The 25,487-nt window shown below is 45.8% G+C and overlaps 1 protein-coding gene across 1 annotated transcript; it reads left to right on the forward strand.

Annotated features, from left to right (window-relative positions):
- The first annotated feature begins 20,994 nt into the window (after positions 1-20,994).
- Positions 20,995-21,933, forward strand: LOC122946616 (olfactory receptor 5V1-like). The gene has a single exon (XM_044306356.1). The coding sequence runs from the start codon at positions 20,995-20,997 to the stop codon at positions 21,931-21,933; it is 939 nt and encodes a 312-aa protein (XP_044162291.1).
- The last annotated feature ends 3,554 nt before the right edge of the window (positions 21,934-25,487 follow it).

Consider the following 25,487-nt stretch of genomic DNA (forward strand, 5'->3'; position numbering starts at 1 on the left):
CTGCGCCCGTCACCAAGTGCATTTAACCCTCAGTAGTGCGGTTGGTCAAGCTGTGACACCAAGTGCATTTAACCAGCAATAGTCTGTTCATTTTTTGGCCATATACTACATCAGGGGCAAGCTGCGCCCGTCACCAAGTGCATTTAACCCTCAGTAGTGTGGTTGGTCAAGCTGTGACACCAAGTGCATTTAACCAGCAATAGTCTGTTCATTTTTTGGCCATATACTACATCAGGGGCAAGCTGTGCCCGTCACCAAGTGCATTTAACCAGCAATAGTGTGGTTATTTTTTGGCCATATCCCAGTCTAATTCTGTCACTAAATCCATACCGGTCACCCAGCGCCTAAATACTAGGCCTCAAATTTATATCCCGCTAAATCTGTCGTTACCCACCGCTGTACTGTTGTGGCTGGGCAAGATATTTAGTGTCCGTCAAAGCACATTTTTTGTTCAGGGTTGAAATACAATTCCCAATTTAGCAATTTCATAATTTAGTGGTTTCTGCTATATCAGAGCTATTTGAAATCGATCCCTAAAAGGGTATATAATATTCAAGGTGCACATAGGGTCATTCAGAATAACTTCACACACACGCTACTGTGCATTTCCAAGTCTAATTCTGTCACTAAATCCATACCGGTCACCCAGCGCCTAAATACTAGGCCTCAAATTTATATCCCGCTAAATCTCTCGTTACCGCTGTCCTGTTGTGGCTGGGAAAGTTATTCAGTGTCCGTCAAAGCACATTTTTTGTTCTGGGTTGAAATACAATTCCCAATTTAGCAATTTCATAATTTAGTGGTTTCTGCTATATCAGAGCTATTTGAAATCTATCCCTAAAAGGGTATATAATATTCAAGGTGCACATAGGGTCATTCAGAATAACTTCACACACACGCTACTGTGCATTTCCAAGTCCAATTCTGTTAGTAAATCCATACCGGTCACCCAGCGCCTAAATACTAGGCCTCAAATTTATATCCCGCTAAATCTCTCGTTACCGCTGTCCTGTTGTGGCTGGGAAAGTTATTTAGTGTCCGTCAAAGCACATTTTTTGTTCTGGGTTGAAATACAATTCCCAATTTAGCAATTTCATAATTTAGTGGTTTCTGCTATATCAGAGCTATTTGAAATCTATCCCTAAAAGGGTATATAATATTCAAGGTGCACATAGGGTCATTCAGAATAACTTCACACACACGCTACTGTGCATTTCCAAGTCTAATTCTGTCACTAAATCCATACCGGTCACCCAGCGCCTAAATACTAGGCCTCAAATTTATATCCAGCTGAATTTGAATACAATACATTGGGCCAAATAATATTTTTGTTGTTGTGGTGAACGATAACAATGAGGAAAACATCTAGTAAGGGACGCGGACGTGGACATGGTCGTGGTGGTGTTAGTGGACCCTCTGGTGCTGGGAGAGGACGTGGCCGTTCTGCCACATCCACACGTCCTAGTGTACCAACTACCTCAGGTCCCAGTAGCCGCCAGAATTTACAGCGATATATGGTGGGGCCCAATGCCGTTCTAAGGATGGTAAGGCCTGAGCAGGTACAGGCATTAGTCAATTGGGTGGCCGACAGTGGATCCAGCACGTTCACATTATCTCCCACCCAGTCTTCTGCAGAAAGCGCACAGATGGCGCCTGAAAACCAACCCCATCAGTCTGTCACATCACCCCCATGCATACCAGGGAAACTGTCTCAGCCTCAAGTTATGCAGCAGTCTCTTATGCTGTTTGAAGACTCCGCTGGCAGGGTTTCCCAAGGGCATCCACCTAGCCCTTCCCCAGCGGTGAAAGACATAGAATGCACTGACGCACAACCACTTATGTTTCCTGATGATGAGGACATGGGAATACCACCTCAGCATGTCTCTGATGATGACGAAACGCAGGTGCCAACTGCTGCGTCTTTCTGCAGTGTGCAGACTGAACAGGAGGTCAGGGATCAAGACTGGGTGGAAGACGATGCAGGGGACGATGAGGTCCTAGACCCCACATGGAATGAAGGTCGTGCCACTGACTTTCACAGTTCGGAGGAAGAGGCAGTGGTGAGACCGAGCCAACAGCGTAGCAAAAGAGGGAGCAGTGGGCAAAAGCAGAACACCCGCCGCCAAGAGACTCCGCCTGCTACTGACCGCCGCCATCTGGGACCGAGCACCCCAAAGGCAGCTTCAAGGAGTTCCCTGGCATGGCACTTCTTCAAACAATGTGCTGACGACAAGACCCGAGTGGTTTGCACGCTGTGCCATCAGAGCCTGAAGCGAGGCATTAACGTTCTGAACCTGAGCACAACCTGCATGACCAGGCACCTGCATGCAAAGCATGAACTGCAGTGGAGTAAACACCTTAAAACCAAGGAAGTCACTCAGGCTCCCCCTGCTACCTCTTCTGCTGCTGCCGCCTCGGCCTCTTCTGCTGCTGCCGCCTCGGTCTCTTCCTCCGCCTCTGGAGGAACGTTGGCACCTGCCGCCCAGCAAACAGGGGATGTACCACCAACACCACCACCACCACCTCCGTCACCAAGCGTCTCAACCATGTCACACGGCAGCGTTCAGCTCTCCATCTCACAAACATTTGAGAGAAAGCGTAAATTCCCACCTAGCCACCCTCGATCCCTGGCCCTGAATGCCAGCATTTCTAAACTACTGGCCTATGAAATGCTGTAATTTAGGCTGGTGGACACAGACAGCTTCAAACAGCTCATGTCGCTTGCTGTCCCACAGTATGTTGTTCCCAGCCGCCACTACTTCTCCAAGAGAGCCGTGCCTTCCCTGCACAACCAAGTATCCAATAAAATCAAGTGTGCACTGCGCAACGCCATCTGTAGCAAGGTCCACCTAACCACAGATACGTGGACCAGTAAGCACGGCCAGGGACGCTATATCTCCCTAACTGCACACTGGGTAAATGTAGTGGCAGCTGGGCCCCAGGCGGAGAGCTGTTTGGCGCACGTCCTTCCGCCGCCAAGGATCGCAGGGCAACATTCTTTGCCTCCTGTTGCCACCTCCTCCTTCTCGGCTTCCTCCTCCTCTTCTTCCACCTGCTCATCCAGTCAGCCACACACCTTCACCACCAACTTCAGCACAGCCCGGGGTAAACGTCAGCAGGCCATTCTGAAACTCATATGTTTGGGGGACAGGCCCCACACCGCACAGGAGTTGTGGCGGGGTATAGAACAACAGACCGACGAGTGGTTGCTGCCGGTGAGCCTCAAGCCCGGCCTGGTGGTGTGTGATAATGGGCAAAATCTCGTTGCAGCTCTGGGACTAGCCAATTTGACGCACATCCCTTGCTTGGCGCATGTGCTGAATTTGGTGGAGCAGAAGTTCATACACAACTACCCCGACATGTCAGAGCTGCTGCATAAAGTGCGGGCCGTCTGTTCGCGCTTCCGGCGTTCACATCCTGCTGCTGCTCGCCTGTCTGCGCTACAGCGTAACTTCGGCCTTCCCGCTCACCGCCTCATATGCGACGTGCCCACCAGGTGGAACTCCACCTTGCACATGCTGGACAGACTGTGCGAGCGGCAGCAGGCCATAGTGGAGTTTCAGCTGCAGCACGCACGGGTCAGTCGCACTACAGAACAGCACCACTTCACCACCAATGACTGGGCCTCCATGCGAGACCTGTGTGCCCTGTTGCGCTGTTTCGAGTACTCCACCAACATGGCCAGTGGCGATGACGCCGTTATCAGCGTTACAATACCACTTCTATGTCTCCTTGAGAAAACACTTAGGGCGATGATGGAAGAGGAGGTGGCCCAGGAGGAGGAGGAGGAGGAGGAAGAGGGGTCATTTTTAGCACTTTCAGGCCAGTCTCTTCGAAGTGACTCAGAGGGAGGTTTTTGGCAACAGCAGAGGCCAGGTACAAATGTGGCCAGCCAGGGCCCACTACTGGAGGACGAGGATGAGGTGGAGGAGGATGAGGATGAAGCATGGTCACAGCGGGGTGGCACCCAACGCAGTTCGGGTCCATCACTGGTGCGTGGCTGGGGGGAAAGGCAGGACGATGACGATACGCCTCCCACAGAGGACAGCTTGTCCTTACCCCTGGGCAGCCTGGCACACATGAGCGACTACATGCTGCAGTGCCTGCGCAACGACAGCAGAGTTGCCCACATTTTAACCTGTGCGGACTACTGGGTTGCCACCCTGCTGGATCCACGCTACAAAGACAATGTGCCCACCTTACTTCCTGCACTGGAGCGTGATAGGAAGATGCGCGAGTACAAGCGCACGTTGGTAGACGCGCTACTGAGAGCATTCCCAAATGTCACAGGGGAACAAGTGGAAGCCCAAGGCCAAGGCAGAGGAGGAGCAAGAGGTCGCCAAGGCAGCTGTGTCAATGCCAGCTCCTTTGAGGGCAGGGTTAGCATGGCAGAGATGTGGAAAACTTTTGTCAACACGCCACAGCTAACTGCACCACCACCTGATACGCAACGTGTTAGCAGGAGGCAACATTTCACTAACATGGTGGAACAGTACATGTGCACACCCCTCCACGTACTGACTGATGGTTCGGCCCCATTCAACTTCTGGGTCTCTAAATTGTCCACGTGGCCAGAGCTAGCCTTTTATGCCTTGGAGGTGCTGGCCTGCCCGGCGGCCAGCGTTTTGTCTGAACGTGTATTCAGCACGGCAGGGGGCGTCATTACAGACAAACGCAGCCGCCTGTCTACAGCCAATGTGGACAAGCTGACGTTCATAAAAATGAACCAGGCATGGATCCCACAGGATCTGTCCGTCCCTTGTCCAGATTAGACATTAACTACCTCCCCTTAACCATATATTATTGGACTCCAGGGCACTTCCTCATTCAATCCTATTTTTATTTTCATTTTACCATTATATTGCGAGGCTACCCAAAGTTGAATGAACCTCTCCTCTGTCTGGGTGCCGGGGCCTAAATATATGCCAATGGACTGTTCCAATGTTGGGTGACGTGAAGCCTGATTCTCTGCTATGACATGCAGACTAATTCTCTGCTGACATGAAGCCAGATCCTCTGTTACGGGACCTCTCTCCTCTGCCTGGGTGCTGGGCCTAAATTTATGAAAATGGACTCTTACAGTGGTGGGTGACGTGAAGCCTGATTCTCTGCTATGATATGAAGACTGATTCTCTGCTGACATGAAGCCAGATTGTCTGTTATGGGACCTCTCTCCTCTGCCTGGGTGCTGGGCCTAAATATATGCCAATGGACTGTTGCAGTGGTGGCTGACGTGAAGCCTCATTCTCTGCTATGACATGCAGACTAATTCTCTGCTGACATGAAGTTAGATCCTCTGTTACGGGACCTCTCTCCTCTGCCTGGGTGCTGGGCCTAAACTTATGAAAATGGACTCTTACAGTGGTGGGTGACGTGAAGCCTCATTCTCTGCTATGACATGCAGACTAATTCTCTGCTGACATGAAGCCAGATCCTCTGTTACGGGACCTCTCTCCTCTGCCTGTGTGCTGGGCCTAAACTTATGAAAATGGACTCTTACAGTGGTGGGTGACGTGAAGCCTCATTCTCTGCTATGACATGCAGACTAATTCTCTGCTGACATGAAGCCAGATTGTCTGTTACGGGACCTCTCTCCTCTGCCTGGGTGCTGGGCCTAAATTTATGACAATGGACTGTTGCAGTGGTGGGTGACGTGAAGCCTGATTCTCTGCTATGACATGCAGACTGATTCTCTACTGACATGAAGCCAGATTGTCTGTTACGGGACCTCTCTCCTCTGCCTGTGTGCTGGGCCTAAATATATGCCAATGGACTCTTACAGTGGTGGCTGACGTGAAGCCTGATTCTCTGCTATGACATGAAGACTAATTCTCTGCTGACATGAAGCCAGATTGTCTGTTACGGGACCTCTCTCCTCTGCCTGGGTGCTGGGCCTAAACTTATGAAAATGGACTCTTACAGTGGTGGGTGACGTGAAGCCTCATTCTCTGCTATGACATGCAGACTAATTCTCTGCTGACATGAAGCCAGATTCTCTGTTACGGGACCTCTCTCCTCTGCCTGGGTGCCGGGGCCTAAATATCTGAGAATGGACTGTTCCAGTGGTGGGTGACATGAAGCCAGATTCTCTGCTATGGGACCTCTCTCCAATTGATTTTGGTTAATTTTTATTTATTTAATTTTTATTTTAATTCATTTCCCTATCCACATTTGTTTGCAGGGGATTTACCTACATGTTGCTGCCTTTTGCAGCCCTCTAGCCCTTTCCTGGGCTGTTTTACAGCCTTTTTCGTGCCGAAAAGTTCGGGTCCCCATTGACTTCAATGGGGTTCGGGTTCGGGACGAAGTTCGGATCGGGTTCGGATCCCGAACCCGAACATTTTCGGGAAGTTCGGCCGAACTTCTCGAACCCGAACATCCAGGTGTTCGCTCAACTCTAATTATGACTGATCGGGCAAAAGAGAAAACCGCAGCATGCTACGGTTTTATCTCCGGCGAAAAAAACAGAAGACTTGCCTGAATGCCGGATCTTTTCCCATAGGAATGTATTAGTGCCGGATCCGGCATTCAGAAAACCGGAATGCCGGATCCGTCCTTCCGGTATGCGCATGCGCAGACTGAAAGAAAGGTGAAAAAAATAAATGCTGGATCCGTTTTGCCAGATGACACCGGAAAGACGGATCCAGCATTTCAATGCATTTTTTTGAATTATCAGGCATTTTTAAGACTGATAAGGATCCTGATCAGTCTTACTAATGCCATCAGTTGGCATACGTTTTGCCTGATCCGGCAGGCAGTTCCGGCGACGGAACTGCTTGCCGGATCTCTCTGCCGCAAGTGTGAAAGTACCCTTACAGGGTTAAAATCACAAAGGTACACATCATTAGTCAATGCCTTCACATCCAGGCTTGCCCAATCCAGGAGTTTCACATCTGTTTTATCAGAACGAACTTCACTATTTAGATCTTCCTTATGTCTCCCATTGAGTAAAAAAAAAACTGGCAGAGGACCTATGTGGAGTACATCATCAATAATAACTTGTTCCAGTGATTTATTGTGTTGAATATGGATATTTTCAAGACCCCTGAGTGACCGGTGTTGGTCTATCTCTGCTCATTTTGTTCTCTATGTGAAGGAGCAGCAATAGTCTGGTATTGAACTATTATAATTTGTTAAAGAAGACCTATTTCCTAGAAACACTTGCAGCGCCCATTTATCTAAGACTGAAAACGAATATATATTTTTTTTATTTGATTCTAAAAAAAAAAAAAAGACACCTCTCTATCCAATAAAAATACCCTTTGTTTCAATATCTAAAATAATGAAAACCCCTATAACAATCTCGTATAACAAATCTAAAAATGTATACAGGATACCTTAAGGCAGGACTAGAAATAGTCCTTCTTACTCACAGTCTCATGAGAAATCAGTCCATTTAACAATAACCTTGTTTTCATAAATCCGGAACATCCAATTCTATGACTAGGATGTCCCTGTGACTGAGGGCTCATGCACATGGCAGTTGTGCGGCCGTTCTATGCATTTGTGAGATGGGGACACAGCTCTTCTTGTCTGAACACTGTGTACAGTAAATTAAATGTTCTGGACTGATATTCTGCTGTTTGGCCACAAGATGCCGCTGTTTCCTAAACACAGCTACAGACTGCACATATATCTCCATATTCATAAGAGAGGTGGGGTTTACACAGGGTCTGGAGAGCAGAGAAGGAGAGAGCAGCTATCTTAGGGTACTTTCACACTAGCGTTTTTCTTTTCCGGCATTGAGTTCCGTCCTCGGGGCTCAATACTGGAAAAAAACTGATCAGTTTTATCCTAATGCATTCTGAATGGAGAGCATTAATTTCCATTGAAATGTATTAGTGCCGCATTGACGGATCTGTTCTTCCAGTCCGTGCATGCGCAGACCTTTAAATCTGTGAAAAAAATAAATGCCGGATCCGTTTTTCCGAATGACACCGGAGGGACGGATCCGGTATTTCAATATCCGTCTGACAAATACCATCCGTTTGCGTCAGGATTTCCAGGCATGACAGGCAGTTCCGGCGACGAACTGCCTGCCGAAATCCTCTGCCGCAAGTGTGAAAGTACCCTTAGAGGGATGTAAAACTAAGGAACAGTGTGAGCAGAGAATCTGATGGCATCCAGGTGTGAGAGCATCCCCCAGTGAGCTGCAGCTAAGTGAAGCTGATCATGTCCAAGACACTGATCCTGTCCAGAGGAAGGAGGATTGCTGCCAGGAACACTGATGAGAGCAGAGGAACAAAACATACACTGCGGTACTGCATGCTTATTAGAGAGACATTTGTTCTGTTTGGAGTCACCAGCAGATGCAAAACAGACCTGGGTTGGTAAGATCATGCACGCACCTCACAGTGTTGGCGCCTAGAGACTGAGACCAGGCCTATAGTTAGTTAGTTAGGGTTTCTGTTTGTGTCAAGCCACAAGGGTCTCAGCCTTCGGGCTGGGTGTATGTATATTTATTCTCAGCATGTGTGGTTGTGTTTATTGCCATATTTAAAGGGATTCTGTCACCAGGATTCTGCGCAGTGGACAAGTGGAAGCCAATGCCAGTAGTCTGCACGGGCGCAGACTACAGTGTCCACTGCTCCTGCGCAAGACTACGGCGCAGAGATAACATGACGTCAGGATAGTGCAGTGAATATAAAATAGTAGGCGGTGCGGGGCTCCGGATCGATGGGCGCGGCTGGGCTCCAGGAGATCGTGGGACAACCTCTTGGGCTCCTGACAGAGGTGATTGACATATGAATAAGATCGATTTTTATAAGAATATAAGGCACACAGATCATAAACAGAGGGATGATTGGAAACACTGCATTAAGACTAATGGGCACATATAAATATCTCCATATCGTTAATCCTGGTGACAGAATCCCTTTAAGTTAAATTCTGTTTTGGCAAAAGCTGGTGTTGGGGTTGCTTTCCTCGTTCGTGACTTCACTGTATCCCAGGAAACGGCTGTGTGCATGAGCCCTAACTCTGCCGACAGGCAGAGCACCAGCCCCGAAAAGGGCGACCCCACCACTCGGTGGCTAAGCCCATTCTGCATCCTGTGTTAACCCTAATAAAGTATAATGGATGTCCCAAAATAGAGTCCCGATGCTGCATTTCCCCAACACAGGGTTAGATCGTCAGAGGACAAAAATTAATGAGGGCAAAAAGAAAATGCAGTCGTTCTTTTTCCGTAGACGGTGTCTGCTGCGGACAGTTAAATTATCCGCGCCACATATCCTGTTTAACCTCCTCCCGACCGCCTAGCGCACGGATGCGTCCTGAAGGCGGTCGATTCATTCCTCCTGGACGCATCCGTGCGTCATCTCGCGGGACGCGAGATTTCGGTCAGAGCCGGCCCGCGCATGCGCATCGCGGGCCGGCAAAAGTTCAAGGAGTATTTGCCAGCCAATGATTGTTGCTGGCAGGTTGCTGATTTTTTGAAAATCGATTCAGAAGCCAGCTAACACTTTATATTAATAAATATAAGGTGTTAAATGGCTTCTCTGCTCCTCTGCTGGTCCTTTTCGTCGGTTGGTCTCAGCAGAGGAGCAGGCATCACAGTGAGTACACCAAACAGCACACTTAGCCCCCAGATCACCCCCATCACCCCAATTAACCCCTTGATCGCCCCCTGTCAATCACCTAGTAAAAAGGGAAAAAAGTGATCAGTGTAAACTGTCACTTTTTTTTTTCACTGGTATTGACTGTTAGGTTTAGGATAGTTTAGGTCCCTTGGTTAGGTAGTTTATCGATTGTTTAGCGCCCAGCCCACCGCACCGCAGTCACTGATTCGCTGATTAGCGTATCGCTAATCAGCATTTGTACTTTTATAGTATCTGTAAGTGATCAAAACTGATCACAGTCAGATCTATAATTGTATTAGTGTCACTTTAGTTCGCCCTCCACCCAAAACGCAGTGTTTGCCCGATCAGGCCTGATCGGTCGCCCACATGTGCGTTCGCCCACGCCCGCCCCACCGCAGTGACAACATTATTTTTTTTTTTAATGACTGCACAATTACTTTACAAGCGCTGCGGCGATAAAAAAAATCAGTTTTGATATTTTTTATCAACCGCAGCGGCCTCCGGTACTTCGCTAGCCTCCCATTTGTAAGACAGGCTTGCTTTTTTTCTTGGGTAGTCTCAGGGAATACCCCTAACTTTAGTTGCCCAAATGTCAAACAGGGGGTATTCTTCTGAAGAGGCCTACAGGCTTCTGACCCAGTCGTATGAGGAATGGGAACCCTCATCTGACGAATCTAGCAGGTCAGAATATGAACCTGTAGAAAGCAGTGGCAGTCGGACTCAAAGTTCGGACGAGGAGGTTGAGGTCCCTGATACCACCAGGCGTACCCGGCCCTGTGTCGCTAGACCACAGGTTGCGCAGGATCCGCTTCAAGGGAAGCAGAGTGGGGCTGGCGCTGTCGGATTACATGGTGAGGCATACACCAGCAGCGCAGCCCATCCTGGACCTAGTACCAGCACTGCCGTACAACATGGTGAAGTGGCGAGCACCAGAAGGGCAGTTGAAGCTGGTACAGTGGCACGTGCAGTAGTTACCCCATCGCAGCCACCGCACAGACAGGCCCGTAGAGCCCCTAGAATCCCTGAGGTGCTGGCAAACCCTGATTGGCAGTCCCCAACTTCAGCCGCACCTGGAGTTCCCCCTTTCACCGCCCAGTCTGGAGTTCAGGTTGAGACAGCTCAGATCGGTTCGGCCCTGGGATTTTTTGAGCTGTTCTTGACTGCGGAGCTCTTGGACTTAGTTGTGGCAGAAACAAACCGGTATGCCACACAATTTATATCCGCCAACCCGGGAAGCTTTTATGCCCAGCCTTTCCGGTGGAAACCAGTCCAAGTTTCTGAAATTAAAATTTTTCTGGGCCTTCTACTCAACATGGGTCTAACCAAAAAGCATGAATTGAGGTCGTATTGGTCCACAAACCCAATTCATCACATGCCCATGTCCTCTGCTGCTATGTCCAGGACACGATTTGAGACCATCCTGTGTTTCCTGCACTTTAGCGATAACACCACCTCCCGTCCCAGAGGCCACCCAGCTTTTGACCGGCTCCACAAAATTCGGCCCCTCATAGACCACTTCAACCAGAAATTTGCAGATTTGTATACCCCTGAGCAAAACATCTGCGTAGACGAGTCCCTAATACATTTTACCGGGCGCCTTGGCTTCAAACAATACATCCCAAGCAAGCGCACCCGGTATGGGGTCAAATTGTATAAGCTCTGTGAAAGGGCCACAGGCTATACCCACAAATTTCAGATCTATGAGGGAAAAGATCAGACCCTGGAGCCGGTCGGTTGCCCTGACTACCTGGGGAGCAGTGGGAAGACAGTCTGGGACTTGGTGTCACCCTTATTTGGCAAGGGGTACCATCTTTATGTGGACAATTTCTACACAAGTGTGGCCCTCTTCAGGCATTTGTTTCTAGAACAGATTGGCTGCTGTGGCACCGCGCGAACTAGTCACGTGGGCTTCCCCCAACGGCTCGTTACCACTCGTTTTGCAAGGGGGGAGAGGGCTGCCTTGTGTAACGAAGAACTGCTCGCGGTGAAATGGAGAGACAAGCGTGACGTTTACATGCTCTCCTCCATTCACGCAGACACGACAATCCAAATTGAGCGAGCAACCCGTGTCATTGAAAAGCCCCTCTCAGTCCACGACTATAACCTTCACATGGGAGGGGTGGACTTCATCTTCATCTTCGGTAATTGGACAACATCATTCCCAGCAGCGACCTGGGAGTCCAAGATGCATCCAGACATCCTCCCCATGCTGTTTCCGAACCATTTCGGTGGTGTTTCCATCAATTTCTGACATTTTCCTATGAACCAGGCACCCTCCGCACTTCAGAGCAGGTTCTCCCATTGACTTCCATTATACTCGGGTGCTCAATCAACACTAATGTTGATTCAGGGATTTGTCCAATTGCCAGAGGTTGCGGGGAGGAATTTTTATTTTATTTTAATGATGAATTGGATGTCTGCCTTCAAATGAAAGATTTTTGCTGCTTGCTCAGCTATTTTCAGAAGTCCCATAGTAAGGAATGGAAAAGGCTAAGCATAACGTGGCTTTCTCTCCATTCATGGGTCTCGTTTTTCACATAGGTGCGTTTCACAGGTGTCACCAGCACCAATTTTACATTTATAGCATATCCTATGGATGTCCACTAAATGGGAAAACCCATTTAATGATAACTCAGAATTAAAACATATGCATTGGTTTTATAAAAAATGGAAGGTAGGTCCTTGGAAGGAATTCTTCTGGTGGGCCCAATGCAGCTTAGTCTGACACTGGTAAAGGGTAACTGTTGTGTTGTAGGAGGTTGTTCAGTGGGACAATTTAACAATCTGATTCTTACTGTCAGAGGCATAAGGTGAAGCTTCTAGGCCCTACAAAAAAAACGGTTCCATGTTATGCCACTTATGCTCTTATAGTATGTGGCACAGTAAGAGGGGGTCCACCAGTCTTTACAGCTCTTCCCACTGACCAGAAGATTGTGAACCGAGAGCAAGGCAGGTGGTTTGGCTCCGCAACCAGAAAAGAGTGTGTACGCAGTGGTGAAGTTCAAGAAGATTGTATTTATTATAGATTATTAAAGGCAGGTTAATGGTGAGACAACAGGGGTAAATACAAGCAAAATATTCTGAATAACGCAAACAATTCAAGTCAAATGGTACAACAATTTTCACAGTTTCTACGTCCGTATTTGCAGTGCGAACACTCAATAAGCAATAGTCCCACAAACTGTCCCTAACTTACCCTAATCTTCACAATTGGGTGCGCACCCCCCTTGTCCCAGTGACCCAACTGGACCTCTTACAGTTTGTAGAAGTGCACGGTAGGGCCCGATGTTGTCCTTTTCTTCTAGTGAACGCAGGATCTGTAACAATGAAATCCTCCTCAGCAGGCTGGGAAACCAGTTGGATACAATGGAGTTCAACAGCAGAGGTCCTTTAGCACTCTGATCGTCCTGCAGAATGTACCGTATTTTTCGCCCTATAAGATGCACCGGCCCATAAGACGCACCTAGTTTTTTGAGGGGGAAAATAAGAAAAAAAATATTTTTAACCAAAAGGTGTGCATTTGGTGGGTTTGAACTAATGGCGGTCTGTGCATGACACTATTGTGGGGGATCTGTGGATGATGCACTGTTATGGGGTGGGGGATTAGTGGATGGCACTGTTATGGGGGAGCGGTGGATGGCATTATGATGGGGGGGTCTGTGGATGGCATTATGATGGGAGGGTCTGTGGATGGCACTGTTATAGGGTGGTGGATCTGTGGATGACACTGCTATATGTGTCATCCACAGATCCCCCCATAACAGTCCCATCCACAGATCCCCCCCATCATAATGCCATCCACAGATCCCCCCCACCATCATAATGCCATCCACAGACCACCCCATCATTATCCCAGCCACAGATTCCTAGGGAGGGACTGTAGTAGGCGGGGAGAGCGGCGGGCAGTGCAGGCACTGTACTCTGTCCCCCTCGCTCAGTATGTACTGTATTATACGTAGTGTTAATCATAATATCTAAGCTGAATAATGATGTGCTCCCCCTGTGCTACATGTCACGCTCCTGTAGTAAGCACTAGCAGCTAGCAGGTAGGCCGGGCGGCCGTAACTCACTGAGGTCACGTGCCCGCTCTGCCTACTTTATGAATGTAAAGCCACCTCAGGGTGTGTTCAATTACAAGATGGCGCCTGTCAATTATTTTAGTGAAATCTCTCTTCCAGAACCCATTTGGTGCTCCTTTCCTTCTGACCCCTCTGGTACGCAGTATACAAGCACATATGGGGTATTGCTGTAATCAGGAGAAAATGGGTAATAAATTAGGGGGTCAATTTTCTCCAGTTCCCCCTTGCGAAAGTGAAAAATCTGGACCTAAAGTTCTCAGTACACATCTTGAAATATTCCTTGAGGGGTGTAAGTTCCAGAATTATGTAACTTTTTGGGGATTTCCACTCTATGGGTACCTTAGGGTGTCTTCATATGCGACATAGCTCCCAAAAGCCAATCCTGCAAAATCTGTCCTCCAAATGCCCTATGGCGCTACTTCCCATTTGAACCCTGCCATGCACCCATACATCATTTTTTGAGCACATATGGGGTGTTGGCGTAATCGGGGGGAAATGGGGAACAAAATGTGGAGTGCATTTTGCCGTGTTACCCTTTGTGAAAGTGAAAAATGGGGGTGTAAAGCAACTTTTTCTGGAGAAAAAAAATTAAAATTAAAATTTTCACAGCCATGCATTGCCTAATTCTGTGAAACGCCTGATAGGTCAAAGTGCTCACTACACACCTTGAAATATTCCTTGGGTGTAGTTTCTGGAATGGGGTCACTTTTTTGGAGTTTCCACTGTAGGTCCACCTCAGGGTGTCTTCACATGTGACATAGCTCCCAATTACCATTCCTGCAAAATCCGCTCTCCAAAAGCCATATGGTGCTCCTTCCACTCTGAAGCCTACTGTGTGCCCATACATCAGTGTTTGAGCACACATGGGGTGTTTCTGTAAACTCCAGATTCGGGGTAATAGATTTTGAGGTTTTTTTGGCTGTTAAACCTTGATGTGTTGCAGATTTTTTTTTTTAAATGTCATTCCCATTTTCCTTTAATTCTCGTGGAGCACTTAAAGGGTTAACAAAGTTAGTAAAATCAGTTATGAATAGCTTGAGGGGTGTAGTTTCTAAAATGGGGTGATTTATGGGTGGTTTCTAATACATACGCCCCAGAAAGGGACTTCATAACTGAACTGGTCCTGAAAAAACTGGGTTTTGGAAATGTTCTTAAAAATTTTAAGATTTGCTTCTAAACTTCTAAGCCTTCTAACGTCCCCAAAAAATTAAATGTCATTTTCAAAATAATCCAAACATGAAGTAGACATATGGGGAATGTAAAGTAATAACTGTTTTGGAGGTATCACTATCTGTTATAAAAGTAGAGAAATTAAAATTTGGAAATTTTTCCAAATTGTATATAAAATAAAAATGAAATATTTTGACTCAATTTTACCACTGTCATAAAGTACAATAGGTGACGAGAAAACAGTCTCAGAATGGCCTGGATAAGTAAAAGCGCTTTAAAGTTATTACCGCATAAAGTGACACTGGTCAGATTTGCAAAAAATGCCTGGGCAGGAAGGTGAAAACTGGCCCGGGGTAGAAAGGGTTAATTTAATTTACACTTGTATATTGAAAACATTGATTTACACAGAAAAAAAAATAATATACTTTGCTGTGACATCTTTTTCCCAGGTGGCCCTAGTGGGGATATTATTAGTGAGCATATTGTAAGGATGCTATTAGGCCTCAGAGGATACTGTTCTCTGTGCTATCCAGCAAGTATATAAAGCAGTATATTACTGAATACAGGATATGAAGGATCTTACAACATGACTCATGGACGCAGCAAGGTCTGTAACTCTGTATGTGTACTCTGTCTATGACTATGGAACGTTATAAAGTGCAACGCACAGTATGTGAAAATACGTCCTAGAACCTCTCTAAGGCCCCTTTCACACTTGTGTTGTTGGATTCCGTCAGGCAGTTACATTGCCAGAACTGCCTGCTGGATCCAGAAATCCGTATGCAAACGGATATCATTTGTTTACGAATCCGGATATGTCTGTCAAATGCATTGAAATTCCAGATCCGTCTCTCCGGTGTCATCTGGAAGACCGGATCCGTCAATGCGGCAATTTTAATGCCGGATCCAGCACTAATACACTTCAATGGAAATTAATATCGGCATTCCGACAAGTGTTCCAGAATTTTGGCCGGAGAAAATACTGTAGCATGCTGCAGTATTTTCTCCGGCCAAATACTGTAAAAGGGACGGAACGGAAGACATCCTGATGCATACTGAACGAATTGCTTTCCCTTCAGAATGCATTGGGATAAAACTGATGTTTTTTTTCCGGTATTGAGCCCCTAGGACGAAACTCAATACCGGAAAACTTTAACGCTAGTGTGAAAGTACAATAATTCTCCAACTTCTGTGAAACGCATCCGTTCAATAATACAACCATCTGCATCCGTTCAGAACTGATCCAGTTGTGTTATCTCCAAAATGAACAAGACGCATGAAAGCGACACACGCAAAAAAAACTAAAACTTTTTTTTGTGTGTTTTTTTTTTATTGTGTTTCATGCCAGATCCATCTTGCTCAGTATCCCATGCCGTACACAAAAAACGCTGCTTGCAACGGTCTGATGCACTCCGTTCAAATTTGTTCCGTTTTGTCGCCATTGAAAATGAATGGGAAGAAAACGGTGGGAAAAGTGTTTTGCTTCGGTTTTGAGATCCTGTGACGGATCTCCAAACTGTACAGCAAAATGCAGATGTGAAAGTAGCCTTCCCTAAAATGTGATCTCATGTACAGTAATTGTTAGTTATGATGTATAACACAGACAACACGCGATTGCGGGATCAGGCTACACACAGGATCGTTTGGAATGTGTAATCTAGGAGACACATAGATCTTCATTAGAGCTGTATACATAGACTGGAAGGAGCTTGAATCAGGACTCATTTGTATACTTGAACTGCATTGAGGCCGCGGATGTATTTGACACTAAGCTGCTCAAGTAGCTGCTATGGGGCTCGTGGAGATAGAAGACCAGCCATGATTGCTCCCATCTACTGTAAGATCAGGCGGGAGAACCTGGGAAAAGGAATAGAAGGGGGAACAACACCAGACCATTCTGTCCTAGTGTATGTGGCATAAATCAGAACCTTTAGGCCCCTTTCACACGGGCGAGTTTTCCGTGCGGGTGCGATCCGTACGGCGAACGTATGGCACCCGCACTAAATCCTGACCCATTCATTTCTATGGGGCTGTGCACATGAGCGATGTTTTTAACGCATCACTTGTGCGTTCAGTTGAAATCGCAGCATGCTCTATATTTTCCGATTTTGACGTGACGCAGGCCCCATAGAAGTGAATGGGGTGTGTGAAAATCGGATGGCATCCGCAAGCAAGTACGGATGCCGTGCGATTTGCACGCATGGTTGCTAGGAGACCATCGGGATGGAGACCCGATCATTATTATTTTCCCTTATAACATGGTTATAAGGGAAAATAATAGCATTCTGAATACAGAATGCATAGTAAACCAGCGCTAGAGGGGTTAAAAAAAAATAAAAAATCATTTAACTCACCTTAGTCCACTTGCTCGCGAAGCCCGGCATCTCCTTGTGTCTCCGCTGCTGATGAACAGGACCTGGGGTGAGCTGCTCCATTAAATAGAGCTTAATTAAGGACCTTCGATGACGTCACTCCGGTCATCACATGATCTTTTACCATGGTGAATCACCATGGTAAAAGATCATGTGACGTACCATGTGATGACCGGAGTGACGTCATCGAAGGTCCTTAAGCTCTATTTAATGGAGTAGCTCACCCCAGGTCCTGTTCATCAGCAGCGGAGACACAAGGAGATGCCAGCTTCGCGAGCAAGTGGACTAAGGTGAGTTAATTTTTATTTTATTTTTTTTTAACCCCTCTAGCGCTATTGTACTATGCATTCTGTATTCAGAATGCTATTATTTTCCCTTATAACCATGTTATAAGGGAAAATAATACAATCTTCAGAACATCAATCCCAAGCCCGAACTTCTATGAAGAAGTTCGGGTTTGGGTACCAAACATGCGCGATTTTTCTCACGCGAGTACAACGCATGACAATGTTTTGCACTTGCGCAGAAAAAATCGCGCATTTTCCCGCAACGCACCCGGCTCTTATCCGGGCAAAAAAAATGACGCCCGTGTGAAAGAGGCCTTAAAGGAATCTGTCATCAGTCCATCTTGGCCCTAAGTTATCTCTAGTCTTGGTTATGGCGGCCGGGTGTATTACACAGATGGCATCTGCAGTGTTTGGAGTGGGCTCAGCTCATAAGCCCTCTACAGACATAGGGCTCGTTCACACGTGAAGCCCTGTTGCCGTGCTGTGGACCGCAAACTGCGGTCTACAATGCACGGGCACCCACCGCGGGGCAGCCGCATGGGGATCGCGTACCCATTCACTCGAATAGGTCCGCGATCCTTCCATTCCGCAAAAAGATAGAGCATGTCTTACCTTTTTGCGGTGCGGAGGCACGAAACAGAACCCCAGGAAGCATTCCATAGTGCTTCCGTAGTGTTCCGTGCTTCCGTTCCGCATCTCCGGATTTGCGGACCCATTGAAGTGAATGGGCCCGCATCCGTGATATGGAATGCACCGCAGAAGCGGTCCGCAATACGGCAACGGGCAGCACACATTCGTGTAAATAAGCCCATACGATGTACACCCATGATAGATATATCCATCACGGGTCACCAATCCCTTAATGACCCGTCTGCTTTAAGACTTAATAACCGAAAGATTTTTTTTTCACTTATTCATCGTGACATTCCAAGAGCTATAACCTTTTTACTTTTCCATCAATATTGCAGGAAAATTTGTAGTTTTTAATTGTGCCATTTTGGGGTACATATATAGTTTGCTGATTTAGGCTTAGTTCACACGACCGTATGGCTTTTATTGTTTTTTGCGGTCCGTTTTTCACGGATCCGTTGTTCCGTTTTTGAGTTCCGTTGTTCTTCCGTTTCCTTTCCGTTTTTCCGTATGCCATGTACAGTATACAGTAATTACATAGAAAAAATTGGGCTGGCCATAACATTTTCAATAGATGGTTCAGAAAAAACGGAACGGAAACGGAAGACATACGGATGCATTTCCGTATGTGTTCAGTTTTTTTGTGGACCCATTGACTTGAATGGAGCCACGACCCGTGATTTACGGCCAAATATAGGACAAGCTCTATCTTTCAATGGAACGGAAAAACGGAAATACGGAAACGGAATGCATACGGAACACATTCCGTTTTTTTGCGGAACCATTGAAATGAATGGTTCCGTATACGCACCGTATGCGGACCACAAAAAAAAGGCCCGTACACTCTCAAAAAAAACGTTTGTGTGAACTAGGCCTAACTTGTATTTACTTTCTGGTGGGGAGATGGGAAAAAACAGCAATACTGCCACTGAGTTTTTATTTCTTTTTTTGCAGCGATATTTTTTTGGGCATAAATAACTTTATTCTCTGGGTCAGTATGATTACAGTGATACCAACTCTATATTGTTGTTTTTTCTGTTTTACTGTGCTACTTTTGCACAATAAAAACCTTTTTTTTTTTTAAGAATCCCAAGACCCATAATTTTTTTATTTTTCTTTCTAGCTGTGTGTGTAGAGCTGTGTGTGTGTCTAGGGGGGGGGGGAGGGGTGCTTGATTTTTTGCTGGACAACTTGTATTTTCACTGCTATCATTTCGGGGTTCTTTTTTTTTTATAATGCTCACTGTATGGAAAAAAATTGCATGATAATTATTTAGAGCTTGTTGTTACAGATGCAGCAATACCCAATATATGGAAGGGACTTTATTTTTTTATTATTATTTTTTTTTACTGTCAGTGCTATACTGACATGTGCACCTCCTGGCATACACTGCAGGCAGACCTGGGGCCTTCATTAGGCCCCAGGCTTCCATGCAAGAACATGAGCACCCCACAATCTCATTTGCTGGATGCCAATGGGAGACAGGCCAGGATCTGCTCTTCTGGAGCAGGAGCCCAGATCTCATGTGTGAGCCAAATCCCTCAGGACTAAGGATTCGTATGAATCGATTTGTTCATCAAATTGAGTTCTGAAGCTGTGAGGGCCTGTCTCCGCTGCCGGCGAAGCTCTCCTTGCCACTTGATTGACAGGGTTGGACATCTCGCCTGGCCCTGACAATCTCGTACCTGTACCGCTGCTCCAAGTAGCGATTTAATCACACAGGCTCTGCTTCCGGTACTGGAATAGGGACTGTTCATGTGGTGGTACCTGGAAGTGTAGTGATGCATACACGGTTGCTGTTTTGGTATTGGCAGCAGAGGCCTTGCGCTTGCGTAGCGCAGGCACAAGATTGTCAGGGCCAGGTGAGATGTCCAGTGGGGAGTAGACTCTTCAGCAGTGGGGACAGTCCCTTACAGCTGAAGAACTCTGGTTGACGTATGAATAAATGCAGTCATCCCCAATCAGGACTCATCGACTTGCCCTGGGTATCGAATAGCTCCAGCAGTGGAGCTGCTCAACGCAAGATTTTAGCAAAGCAGCTGGGTCAGTTTTAAGGGGTTTTCTGAGTGTCTGATTGGTGGAGGTCCGACACCTGGGATCCCTGCCCATCAGTTGTTTTGGTATTTGCTACAATTTTGTCTAGTATAGGTAATCTCCTGAGACCTACACTCCGCATCAGAACCACAAAACCACCATGAAGGTTTGCTACAATGTGTCAGTTCATGTTTTATTTATCAGTCCTAGATATAAAAGTGTCACCTCACAGATAAGATGCCAACTATTGAAACAGGACATCAAGAAGATTGTGTAAAGTGGAGCACAAAGTAGCGTAGTACACACACCTTGCAAGATTTCTGGTCTTTAAAGGAGTTGTCCAGGATTTTGTTATCGATGACCTATCATAAGGTTAGTTCATCAATATCATGTGCGTGGGGATCCAACTGCTGTGGTACCTTCTCATATGTGATCAATGAACACAATGTCACTAGCCTAGGCTAAGCTACAAGAAGGCTGTAGCACTCACAGGAGCACTGCAGCCTCTTTGACCAGCTGATTGGTGTGGGTGCAGGGTGATGATCGCTGGGGTAGCCTTAGTTCGGGCAGCACAAATTAGTGTCAGGTGGTGGTTGATATCTATGTTTGTTCTGCTGCCTATAGACTTGATAAATTTTGGATATAATGTCTATTGGATTTGTCTACAACACATTGCATTTCTATTGGCTGTGAAGTAGTGCCAAGCCTCCATAGCAGTGAATTTCTTACTCCATTTTCCATAAAATAGGTCTTATCAACAACACAGCCGAGTACTCTATGGTCATTAAAACTACCAAAGCAACATCATCAACCATAACATCATTTTCCCCTATAAGTCTTCAGAATGAATCCAGAAAATATTTTCAATATCACTCATTTTATCATTGTGGGAATTTCCAGTGTTCAGGAACTACAGCTTCCAATCTTTCTTCTGGCCCTTCTCATCTATCTCTTCACTCTTGGTGGGAACATGATCATCCTTCTACTGGTCTGCCTGGATTGTCACCTTCACACACCAATGTACTTCTTCTTGGCCAATTTGTCCGTCTTAGACATGTCTTCTTCTACAATCACTTTACATATGATCCTTACAGGATTCATTTCTGGAAGGTCAACAATATCTTATGGTGGTTGTATACTACAAATGTACGTTTGGGCATCATTAATAGGACTTGAACTTCTAATATTATCATCCATGAGTTATGATAGATATGTTGCCATATGCAAGCCTCTGAAATATAACATGATCATGAATTATAGGCTTTGTGGCCTATTGGCTTCACTCTGCTGGGTTTCAGGGTTTCTTCAAAGTCTACCTCACACCATTGTCGTCATAAAATTTTCCTGCTATGAGTCAATCAAAATCAACCACTTCTTTTGTGATATTTTGCCTCTGAAATATATCACTTGTAGTGACACGTCACTTTTGGATTATTTGATCCTTGCCAGTGTACTTTTTCATTTATTTTTCTCATTTCCTTTTACTTTTATGCCTTACGTTTTTATTATTGACACCATACTTAAAATACCTTCCAACATCGCAAGACGTAAAGCCTTCCACACATGCTCCTCACACCTGACAGTTGTCATCCTTCTGTACGTGGTGCTTCTCTGTCAGTACCTAAAGCCTGGGCAGGAGAATAACTTGGAGTCCAGTAAACTTTTTTCATTGTTTAACACGGCAGCAGTCCCTATGCTTAACCCATTAATTTACAGTTTGAAAAATAGAGATGTAAAACTAGCTCTTCGACGGGAACTAAAAAGATTCAAAAGTAGCTATTAATGGGAATGACAATTTTCATGGTGCACACAGAAGGGAACCCAACAGAAAGGTATCTCAAATTTATCAGGATGCAAACTATGGCCCATAAGGCTGCCATAGCTGAGAGCAAAGAGTGTATCTTGGTCTGGCAGACTCAGTGGGGGAGATAATGACATCCCTGCCTGTGGCTTCCTTCTAAGAAGAGGTCGCTTTGAGAGGAGTATTAGTTGAGTTATGAATGTGAAATAAATAATGTTTTTGTACAGTATTTCTTATTTTATTTCTCTTCTTCCCAATATTACTAAATTGTGTTTAAAATTGAAGTATACAGTAAGTAATCTAGTTTTATAGATTTGATAATGTGAAGGTCTTTGTGCTTGAACCATGTGTCACAACAATAAAAAAAGGCTATCCATTGCCTATATTTTAAACATATTCTATTTTTCTGTTTTACTTGCTGATTGTATTTGTTTTATTATTATTATTATTATTTTTACAGCAGCCACACGGACATACGGAAACCTCAGCCAGAAAACAACCTATTGACTTTGGCAGAATGTTGTGGGCATGCTCTGTGACGAGAGCTGCGCTGTGCCCATCAACTATTGTCAAAGCTGTTACCCTTTGTTATGTATATAGAGTTGTTATCTTTCATTATAATCCTACCCTGTGATGACAGTGACCCATAAGCTGGAGTGTGGTGACTTCATGTTCTCCCATAGAATTAGTGCTTCTAGGGGGGAGTACCTTCTTAACATAGCATACATCAAATGGCACATTTTTTGCATAAAAAATTGGAGACACAGAGAGTCACAGAATGGTCCTACTATGTAATTTGGTTGTGGGAATGAGACCTTAGGCCAGAGTCATGGAGTACATAACTATGGTACCATTACCAAGCTCAGTATATAAATAGAGCACCAGTACTAGCCTTGGCATATACAGTTAAGGCTACTTTCACACTAGCGTTCGGGCGGATCCGTTCTGAACGGATCCGCTCATAATAATGCAGACGGAGGCTCCGTTCAGAACGGATCCGTCTGCATTATTTTTAGCATAGAACAGCTAAGTGTGAAAATAGCCTCGGACGGATCCGTCCAGACTTTCAATGTAAAGTCAATGGGGGACGGATCCGCCTGAAGATTGAGCCACATTGTGGCATCTTCAAACGGATCCGTCCCCATTGACTTACATTGAAAGTCTGGACGGATCCGCACGGATCCGCACGCCTCCGCACGGCCAGGCGGACACCCGAACGCTGCAAGCAGCGTTCAGCTGTCCGCCTGTCCGTGCGGAGGCGAGCGGAGCGGAGGCTGAACGCCGCCAGACTGATGCAGTCTGAGCGGATCCGCCTCCATTCAGACTGCATCAGGGCTGGACGGCTGCGTTCGGGTCCGCTCGTGAGCTCCTTCAAACGGAGCTCACGAGCGGACCAGCGAACGCTAGTGTGAAAGCAGCCTAATACAATGCTAGAACCAATCTTATAACATAAATACTGTGCAAGAACCAACCTCATAATATGTACCATAATAGAACGAATCTTGGTATATAAATGCAACACTAGAATCCGACTTGTGATGTAAATAAAGCTCTAGAACCAGCCATATAACATAAATATAGCACCAGAACTAAGCTCAGTACACAAATACAGTACCAAAACCAAGCCGAGTCCCATGGTGGCACTCTGTGCCTGCCACTGTCCCACTATTCGGGGAAGGCACGGACGTGTCATTACTCAGCCCTTGCCCGGAGTCTGCCGCAGTTCTTTGTCCCTCAGTGGATGCCACAGCCTGTGTCAGGATGCAAGGCCTCTTCCTGTCTCCCTAAGAGCATGCGCACTTTTCAGCACCTTAAGGACCAGTGCAAAATTGCTTGAATCTTTGCCAGCCAATGGCTGTACAACTGTAGGTACTTTGAGTGCCTTTCCCAAAAAAGAGATGCATAAGCTTTAGGTTCCTAGCTTACTAGTTTACCAGTGAAGGTGTATTTTCTGTCTATCGACTCTGACCCTCCACTGCATGCCCCCATACATAGCCTGTTTACCGTATTGATCCATTGCTGCCTGCCTTGACTTTGGACTTGTTTTATGGATTTGCATGAACTCTGCCTGTCCTGACCTCTGCCTGTTTACTAATATTGCCTGATCCCTCAGTGCTTTTCACCAGTGTCCCTGGCTCCTGTGGGCCAGCCACCAACTACACCAGGACTATTCCAAGAGGTAGCAGCCTGGTATCTCCCCTGCAGCAAAATCCAAATTCCTGCTAAGGGGGTTAAAGGGTGAAAACCAGGGTAATGCCAGGATAATAACTTTAGGTCTCGCCTAGAGCCAAACCAGTTAGTTGGTATAGTGGATCCACATCTACTGTCTGTTACGATTAGTAAACAGTACCAAAGCCAAGCTGAGTACATAAGTACAGCACCAGAACCAAGTTCAATATAAAGAGCAATTGCAACGTCAGGTTAATACCATCAATATAAGTTTCTTCCATATAAAACTACAACTTCCAGTATGCGTTAAAGAGGTTGTCTGGTTTTCTAATATTGAGGAATTATCCTCAGGATCGAGTTGGAGGCTACGACTATTCCCGTTCAAGTGAATGTTGCAATGTGGACAGCAAGCAGGTAAACAGCGAAGAGAACACAGCACTTGCAGGAGGGATGCGGTCTCTTCAAACAGCTGATCGATGGGATTGCCAGGAGTTGGATCCCCACCAATCTAATGATGATCTATCCTGGTGATAGGTCATCAATATGAGAAAACAGGGTAACCGATTTAAACAGTGAAAAGGAATAATGGGAGTTGTCTCACAAACTAGAATACCATGCATCATTTCTGAAGACTATAAAGGGAATTCAGCACTGGTCCATCATAGTTGGAAAGAATTCACCTTTACTTCCAGACCATCATGACAACTTCTCCCAACCATGTCTCATCTTGGCGGCATTTGCTGCTGATGTCTTTGGTTCCTTATGTTTGCAGCTCATTTCCACACTGTGTACTAAGATGGAATCCTCATAGTGCCATACTATATTCCCCTGAAGATACCTGGCACACACTTTTACCACTGTAATCTAATAGCACAACGCTGTTACAACCTAAAAATATAGCACCACAAACTGTGCTTTCTAAATATAATAGAGCTATACAGGGAGTGCAGAATTATTAGGCAAGTTGTATTTTTGAGGATTAATTTTATTATTGAACAACAACCATGTTCTCAATGAACCCAAAAAACTCATTAATATCAAAGCTGAATATTTTTGGAAGTAGTTTTTAGTTTGTTTTTAGTTTTAATTATTTTAGGGGGATATCTGTGTGTGCAGGTGACTATTACTGTACATAATTATTAGGCAACTTAACAAAAAACAAATATATACCCATTTCAATTATTTATTTTTACCAGTGAAACCAATATAACATCTCAACATTCACAAATATACATTTCTGACATTCAAAAACAAAACAAAAACAAATCAGTGACCAATATAGCCACCTTTCTTTGCAAGGACACTCAAAAGCCTGCCATCCATGGATTCTGTCAGTGTTTTGATCTGTTCACCATCAACATTGCGTG

The sequence above is a fragment of the Bufo gargarizans genome, chromosome 9 (assembly GCF_014858855.1).
Source record: "Bufo gargarizans isolate SCDJY-AF-19 chromosome 9, ASM1485885v1, whole genome shotgun sequence".
NCBI lineage: Eukaryota > Metazoa > Chordata > Amphibia > Anura > Bufonidae > Bufo > Bufo gargarizans.